This window comes from Labrus mixtus, chromosome 11 (assembly GCF_963584025.1).
Source record: "Labrus mixtus chromosome 11, fLabMix1.1, whole genome shotgun sequence".
Classification (NCBI taxonomy): domain Eukaryota; kingdom Metazoa; phylum Chordata; class Actinopteri; order Labriformes; family Labridae; genus Labrus; species Labrus mixtus.
Window position 1 is genome coordinate 20,766,448 of NC_083622.1, and position 9,109 is coordinate 20,775,556.

At 39.9% G+C, this 9,109-nt stretch overlaps 1 protein-coding gene across 2 annotated transcripts; it reads left to right on the plus strand.

Moving 5' to 3' along the window:
• The first annotated feature begins 5,233 nt into the window (after nt 1–5,233).
• On the plus strand, nt 5,234–6,635 carry twist1b (twist family bHLH transcription factor 1b). Of its 2 annotated transcripts, none has more exons than XM_061050773.1 (2): nt 5,234–5,822; nt 6,106–6,635. In XM_061050773.1, the coding sequence occupies exons 1-2, from the start codon at nt 5,409–5,411 to the stop codon at nt 6,142–6,144; spliced, it is 453 nt and encodes a 150-aa protein (XP_060906756.1). In that variant the 5' UTR covers nt 5,234–5,408; the 3' UTR covers nt 6,145–6,635. The 2 variants fall into 2 exon arrangements, with proteins under 2 accessions (XP_060906756.1, XP_060906755.1); XM_061050772.1 differs by having other exon boundaries at nt 5,235–5,941.
• The last annotated feature ends 2,474 nt before the right edge of the window (nt 6,636–9,109 follow it).

Genomic DNA, 9,109 nt, shown 5'->3' on the forward strand with positions numbered 1-9,109 from the left:
AAATCCAAACATATTGACCTCAGATACCCACGTTGGGCTGACATTAAATACCAAGGTTGACTTGATGTCAGATCCTGATGGAGAATTGGCATCCGATCCCAATATTTGCATGAAGTCATTAAAGTTGGATTGATGTCACTTTAAAGTTCAATTTTCTGTGCTCCTGTATTTTGGGTTGTTATTTGAGTTTTTTTTTTAAATGTTCAATTTAAGGCAAACTGCAGTCATAAAGTAGAAGGCCATATTTCTTTTTATGTGTTGGCTCCCTTCTTCAGCATTTTTTTTATCTGCAATTGAAATGCATTTACTATGAGCTAAGATTCCGCTTTTGTTACTTTTGAGTCTGCAGCAGATAACTGTGCAGGATTTGGCCTGTTTGTGTATACAAATAAACGTGACATTGGGTCTATTTCTTCAGAGTTCTTCAAGTTGACAGAGTTCTTCTGTGGATTAGCAGAAGTAACTAGGCCACTGTTTCTGGAAAGTTATGCCGCTGCTCTCTTGTATTTTTTCACAATGTTACGAGCACCCCACACAAAATAACATTGTGTAAGTATGGCCTCAGTCACATTATCCAAGAAACAGAGGCCTCAAACTTTGGCACGTAAAACCACACTTTCATCATAGACACTTAAAGCATTGAGACTGTTGAGCAAATGTCATGTGAATATGGTTATTACAATTCAACAACACTTAAAAAAGCAAAAGTTGAATTCACAATTTGAAAAAAACATCTCAACCAGTACTGACCTCCAGGAAGGAAGACTTTTATTGGACTTGAACTAGGTGTGCTCATTGAAGGGTATTTCTCACCTTGTTGTCACTGATAAAACAATCTCATTTCCATATGAGCGACAGAACAGTATTACTGTCGTATGTCAGGCTGCTATGTTCTGGCCAAGGTTTGCAAAAGCAACTGTAACTGTGATATTCTTACTGTACAGGTCAGTGCACTGGTCTATACTGGAGCAGACTGGCTGAATGTATGTGTGGTCTGCTGAGTGAAAGTGGATTTACAGACAGCTGAAGGCACAACCAACAACTCTTGAGGGTTAAGTTAAGGGCAAAAAAGGTTCAAATCTGATATTCAACTTAAAATCTTGAACAGACAGTAAGTTTATGTTGGTCACACGCAGAATTCAGTGATTCATTCAGTTTTTATTATTCCTTAATTGTATGGTGTTTTTGTTTTGTGAATGAAGTTAAACTAGTGAAACTCTTTCTCAAACCCTTGGAGGAAGCCCTGTGTTTGTTTAGTGTGTGTGTCAGTCTTTGTGTGTGTGTGTTCCTTTGAGTAAAACAGAGATTATACTGCTAGGATGCCAGGTCTTCCACAGACCCCAAATCACCCTGTGCTTCAAGCTGTGAAAACATACTGGACGTTTGTTGGCTCTTAGTGGCTAATAAGGTGTCATTGTGTGGTAGAGTTGTCTGACATCCCAGAGTCATTAGGATGACATGAATAGATTTAACAGAAAATCTACACGCACATGTACACATAGGCTGATTTTAATGCACAATATTAATCGTTTGATCTGCGAAAATTCATACTTTTTACAAGATTCCAGGAATAAGTCAACTTTGGTATCTGACAAAGTTCAATTGTGCTCTGTTGCTGAAATAAGGACTTGAAACCACGATTAGAACCTGCAACTTCAAAGCACCCGGCTTTCAAAGGCTTTCTTTTACAGCTAGCTTCAGGAGTCCTGGCTCCTATGTGTCCAGACAGCTTATAAAGGGCTGTTTTCATCCTCACCTCCCAATTCAACACCACAGATCTACTCTCGCCAACACTCCACTGCTATTATCAGAAATCCCCTGATACGAAGTCTGGATTTCGCTTAGGTACGAGACATTTAGACAAGGAAAAAATGCTGTCATCCACCTCTGCTGGATGACCTTGTTAGTCCTGAGGGTTGATTAGAGGCTATCTTGGACTACTCTTTGAAGAACGCACTCCCTGGGTTTCCTCATGCAGAGCATGTTGATCCATCTTGGCGAGCGGGCACTGCACTCATTGCGGTTAAACTGTTAATGGAGTGAACATGAATATCACTGTCAACTGTGGGAGACTCGTACATGTGGAGGACTGCGGTTTGTTATTTCAATAGATATGAGTAGGGTGATAAAGAAACACGGCCTCGCAGGGCCTAGCAGAGAAAAATAGACAGGTCTCTGTGGATCTGGATCTGGCTCAGGACTTACGGAGTGAGAGCCTGAGTTGTGTCTGCCTTGATGTGACCTCTGGGAGGGTTCGGTTAATGACACTCTGGGGTCGCTCATGACTGGTGTGTCGAGTTGCATGAGTCAGTAATGTACACTTGACTTTATCATAACACCCACTCACCGCTCATTGATAAGGACAAAGGCTTTCTTCATCTGTTGTTAGCTGAGCAGACAAACTGTATGGTAAATAAATCACAGTAAAGAACAATCAGCACTCTTTATCTCTTCTGCTTATTCTCTTGATTTTCAGGCACTGCCGGTCTGCAACTGACTGATGAAGGTTTCGTCTTTATTAAAATCAACACAGGAGGAGTTGTCCTGTGATGACATCATATTCCCGAGAAGCAGCTGTGTTTTCTCAGAGTCACTTCAGCAGCAAAGAGCTGAACTCTGCAGAGCGATCTGCCAAGAGATGTAAATGTAGAGTAGGTATCAATACAAGCTTTTGCATTACCCTTTTCCTACAATAAGGGATTAGGGAGTGCTCTTATTGCTTAAAGGATGCCAACAAAACATCACTAACTCAAATGCGGCACCTGCAAATTGGCTGCTTATTTTTACAAATCATTATAAAAGACATAAAATCATGGAGCTCAGCTGATATGTCCAGGACAAGAAAGAAGCCAGAGGGCTCCTACAAGTCCCCCACCCCTGAAAAAAAGATTCCATAAATGGAGTTGTAAAAATTGGGCAGCAAAAAAAGAAAAACATATAATAGCGGGTAAAAGACTCAAAAAGGAAACTCAAAAAGGAAACAACATTCTACTTATCCAATTCAGTTAGCTTCTTTTTAGGCACAGCGCCAGTAGAAGAAGTGGAAAGAGGTGTTGGATCAATATGCTTCACAGAAAATTAAAATACAACACTGATAAAAACTCCCTTAAAGTCCTGAATGTGACTCAAGTAAAAGAACAATTATTACAAAATGCACTTCAATATTAGAAGTATACGTTCTAACAATGCATAATGCCCCATTATTTTATAACCCATATCAGCTCAAGCTTAAGGCAAGTGACTTCAATTTATGTACAAATTTAAATTGCAAGAACTGTGCTTAAATAAAAATCGACTACTCAGCTACTTTTCATAACAAAAGAATCAAATCATGAGAACCACAAAATCCTTTAAAAGCATATCAAATCAAACTAAATAAAAGTTAAGCCTCGCATTATATCTGCATATATTGAACCACATAAATCATTCCAATGAGAGTAAGTTTTAAGAATCTGTCTGTACATGTACTGACTTGTTGCTGTTTTCAACGAGATACAGCGGGGTTTGGGGGGGGGGGGTGGCTAAAAGAGTCAAATTAGGTGATTTGAGATGTGCCTGTTTACCTGTGCGGTGTAGCAGGTAGGGAGAGCTGAGATCAGCACCATGGACAGATCCGGGGCAGGTACTCTCACCTTGAAGAGGCTTCGGCTGCTATTTTTCAAGTTATTTCGGTCAGCATCAATATCCCCAGAAATAAGAACATACCAAACTTAAAAACTTAAGAATTCACGTTGAGTTTGCAGCAGAGTGATGTACATACTTGTGTGCATTTTTGAAGCAACACATGTAACTAAAGTGGTAGCTACTGTGGCTGAAGGTAAAACAAAATATTTAATAAGAAACAGTTTAACAAGCCTGTGTTTCCCCTGGAACAATACTTCAGTCTCAGACCTCCTCGAGGATGTAAATGTTCACTGGTGTTGTGACCTCTGACCCTTACTGCCCCCCTGTTTCCTGAACCAGATGCTGCTCCTGTGGACCACAGGCTTCTCAACCTAAACAAAGTAATCCTCCACTAAACAAGATGGATATTGTATCACCAACCAAGTAAATACCAGAGGCTCTTAAACACAGAGCTGCTCTCTCTTCATGTCTGAATGAGGGAAAGATGAAGTCTTGTATTGTTTTATGGATGAACAAAGAAACTTTATTTTACAGCTTCACATAACTTTTGTGGAATAGTACTGTATACAAGCACATGGCAATCTTTGGGGCCTGTAATTAGAGCATACAGGAGTTCTGCAAAGGGAAGTGTTCTGGCTGCATGTCAGAAATGTAACATTGGGATCATATGTTGCCTATACTGTATGACAGTCCTTTGATTTTGCTCGCAACTAGGATGGAAACATAAATTCAAACATCCATGTGGGTTAGGCCTACAGGGATGTGCCAAAGTTGCACAGTACTTAGTTTTAAAAGATGTTTACTCACATCTGAGATTACAGCAACCATGTATAGCATGCGTATGAAGAGAAACTATACAAGAGATGCCAATATGTGAATAAAGGATAGAAGCATTTTGTGTGCTCTCATACCAGCAGGAAATGCCAAACTGTAACAACAAGTTACTTAAAACTAAAATGGCCTTTAAAAAGCCTTTCAATGTGATTTGATTTGGAATTTTAGCATGTGTATGCAATACATTCAAACTCTGCTCACATATGTGAACTAAAGTAAAAAAAAAAAAAATGTAAAGATTGTTTTGTTAAATTAGCCTATACCTCTACCTCTAAATAAATACAGTCAGTACAATGTCAGATCATAGGGCATTAACACATTATAGCGCTACACTGAGTAGGTTCAAACACTTTTCATGCACACAACTGGAATGAGCTTCAAAAGAAACATTGTAGGCTACTATTGTACTTGTAATCACACATATGCATGCTATATTAAATGTTGAAATGTACAATAGATCAACTATACAGTGTATTAAAGTTTAATCAGTTTTTTTGTCAACTTATTTCTGTTTGTCTCTATTCAAGACAAGTGACCCACTATTTTAAATAAAGGACATAAAAAAACCTGTAATAATGAACATTGTGTTTTCTACTGCTTTAACATAAGAAGGGTTTTATATTGTAGTTGTCTTCTCTACTCAGACTCTGTATCAGGAACTTTTGTGATAGCTCCTCTGATGCTCCCACCCCTCTCCTCACGTAATTCATCTTCTTAGCCAATCATGTCCCTCCCCAAAAAAGTTTACGCCATGCAGCCTATAAGAAGAGCCTTAGTTTCTCAAGTATCGGAAAAGACTTGTCCTCCCAGGATCCCATCTATGGATACTTCGATGTCTTCACAGGAAGACAGTGGACCTACAGGTGGACCATAACGCCGTGACTTCATGAGAGGGAACTAATTTTTTGGGGGGTGGACACTTTTGTGGGCGCCATCGACCCAGAGTGCAGATGTCTGAGGAGAACCTGGGTGAAGAGTCGGGCAGCTCGCCTGTCTCTCCTGAAGACAGCCTGAGCAACAGCGAGGGGGAGCTGGACCGAGAGCCGAAGAGATGTGGGAGGAAGAGAAGACCGAGCAGGAAGAACGGGGAGGACTCAGATAGCCCTACCCCTGGGAAAAGAGGGAAGAAGTCTAACAGCAGCAGCCCCCAGTCTTTCGAGGACCTCCAGTCGCAGCGGGTCATGGCCAACGTGCGCGAGCGCCAGAGGACTCAGTCTCTCAATGAGGCGTTCGCGTCGCTGCGGAAAATTATCCCCACTTTGCCCTCGGACAAACTCAGCAAAATACAGACGCTTAAACTCGCAGCAAGATACATCGACTTTCTGTACCAGGTGCTGCAGAGCGATGAGCTGGACTCCAAAATGGCAAGTTGTAGTTATGTGGCTCATGAGAGGCTGGGCTACGCCTTCTCTGTGTGGAGGATGGAGGGCGCTTGGTCCATGTCAACATCTCACTAACATCTTGAGAAATTATGCCCTAAATGGTACGCTTATTGTTTAGACTATAAATGCATAATTCAGCCTTGAAAACATGCGATCAAATAACCCACTAGAACTATGTGTGTTCCTCTTCTGTGGACTTATGCAGCCTGAGCGATTTCTGCACAGTTTAGTGATAAGTAGCCTAATGCATTTTTTTAACCTACAGGTGACTGCTGATTCTACTTCTCAATTTCTGACGGGATAAATCTGGAGCCCAATGCTGGATACATGGGATCACTCCATTTGAACCAAAAAAACGACTGAAGCTTTTTTTTTCTTCTTTTTTTCAAGAGGCCTGATAGGGTCTTTCAGCCATTTACACCATACACCCCTCATTCTGATGTATTTTATGTTGATGACGACGAATGTTAAAATATCATGTGTTTTTAATGCATGCCTTTGGGCTTATTCCTGGGCTTACGCCGAAATGCATTTGAAGGATTTGTCTCAGTTTTTGGTGTGAGACTGTCAACTGGTGGTGTAGCTCACATTACATTACAGGCTGTCTGTGTGGATCAAACCTGTGCAAAATAAAAATAAAAATATTTTCAGATTACATTTATTTATTTATTGGCAGGACGTGTCACATTGAGGAAAACATCCTGTGTCTGAAATAGTCAAAAACATTCCTATTTTGTATTATCGCTTTTTTGTAAATGTTTGTACATTTTTGCATTAAAAAAGATGACGATGAAAGTGTTGGTTTTTGACTTTTTTTATACTGACTAAATATTATTTTGAAATAATATTTTGGATTTAAAAAAAAACGGAATTTTATTGACAAACTAAAAGGAAAAGACAATAAATGATTTACTTCCTTGCATGAAATATACGTGGACTACAAATTCACATGAGATTTTATTACAAAGGCGTCAGTCACTTGGGAAAACACGCCGAGTTATTATTGGCTCACTTCAATACGTTGGAGACAAACAGCTACAATATTATAATGTGTTACACGTCCAAAGTAGAAAAGGAAATCTGGATTTGATACAAGAGTTACCTCATTTCAAACTAAAACCAACAAGAAAGGGCCAATGGGAACACTATAAACGTGGATTTAAAAAAAAGTGTTGCAGCAAAAAAGAAAACAAGAAATCTGCGGTAGAAAGAACAACAACGCCAGTCTGTAGCCTATAAACTTTGTCAAAATTCCATTTTAATTAAAGATTTTGTCTCCAGGTTCTCTCTCTCTTTTCCTGAGTTTGTTTACAGATGGATTACGGACTCGACCTTAAACTCTCCAATATAAATCAATCAGTTACAGTGGGGTCAACCTGCTCTTAGGCCCAGCAGTACTTCGGCATGTTAACAAAAAATATCAATCAGTTCATTGTTTTCAGATATTGTGTCTCCCTTTTTTCAATTGCAGCAGAAAAGTGCTTGCCACATTTAAAAACACGATAACAAAAATACAACAACCTTAAATTTGGTAATGGAGCCAATTGTCTTTGTAATAATCCCATGTAATTGTGTGCTGCACAACATATCTTCAGATAAGACTTTGTGCGTCTTTGCGCATGTCACGTAGACACGAAACTACCCCGATTATTGTCACTAAATAAATCTTTCATAGTGTTATCGTGCCGTGATTGATCTCAGTGATCTGGGAAAGTGTTTCTCACTGTCCACAGTGTGTATCCGTTTGAAGGTGTGTAATTGGCTTGCGAGGCATGTATGGAATTCCCAGATGTCTATGAAATTTAAGGAGGAGGCCGTGAAGGTATAGGCTGCAGGACAGTACACACACACACACACACACACACACACACACACACACGCGCGCGCAAGATATTCTCACTTAAAGTTTGGGTTGCCTCACACACAAACACACAGTCTAGATCAATAAACACACTTTCTGGAAACTCTAACGTTTGAGGAGTTTCACTACTAGACACGTGCAGGCCTGTATTACATATTAGCTGTGACCTATTAATGGCATATAAAAAAGTCCAGTTTTTCTTTTATAAAATCATTTTCAGACCTTATGCAACGGGCCTAAATACGTTTCCCATCCCTTTCTGCAGCAGAGGCGAGTTGGCAATTGACACGACGTAGAGGCACAGAATGAAACCTATTTAGAACAGATGTTAGTATTTTTTAAAAGTCACGTGAAATGAGCAGATGTTCAGAGTGAGCAGCCGTGCTGTGTGTTAGTGCTCTGCAGGCAGAGGGAGAGCTACGAGGAGCTTTGCGTTCATATGTTCCACTCTGCAGTTTTATAAAACTATTTACCTCTAAATTTGATGACAATGGATTTATAGTGGGACACTTGGGGGGGCGGGGGGGGGGGGGGGGGGGGGGTATTCTGAATGGACGGCGCTAAGAGAAAGGTAAGCTGAGGGAAAAAGGACAAAAAGTCTGTAGCACTTCTTACTGTGAAAATGTTAACTTGTTGATTGTTTCTTTGTGAGGTGATAGCTGTATGTGAGGTTAAGGGTGTTTTTTTCTGTTGTTGTTTTTTTTTATAAGTCGAAGCTTCAGACTTTGAAGATAACTGAACTTGCATGTCTGCGTGTGTGCGCGCGTGCGTGCACGTGTGTGTGGGGGGGAAGGGAGGAGGCTTGGAGGAGGGAAGTAAATCTGAAAAACGAGCGAGAATTTATCATCCAACTATTGAGAGAAAAAAGAAATGCATGACACATATTTTCCTCTGACTGAGTCTGAACTGTGTCACACATGGACGATAAGTTGAGTAAAAAAAACAGTGACTAACTTAACTGCACTATCAAAGCAGGCCTACTCTCCCCCCCCCCCCCCCCCCCCCCCCTCTGATCTGAAGAAAATTAGACAAAACAAATCTGGATGATTAAATTGTTTTAAAGTATTAAGATAGTTGCTACGTAGGCCTATAATTCCGATCATGTTTAAATACGTGATTTGAATTACTGTAAATGTTGTCAAACACATGAATTAACATTACTTTTTGTTACCATAAACATAATAGTTGAATAAATGAATGCACTTGTTTTTTTTTTATTATTATTATTATTTTTTTACAAAGGCCCGTTAATTGGCTGGCGAAAAAAAACCATCCGATAAATAGTTTGTGATCATGTGAAATATTAAATAACTTCTCGTTTTTGTCGCCATCCGTTCACGTGCAGCAGGAGCTTCAAGTGATACACAACGTCCGAGTTGTGTTTGACCCTTTTTAGTTTTTTTTTAAT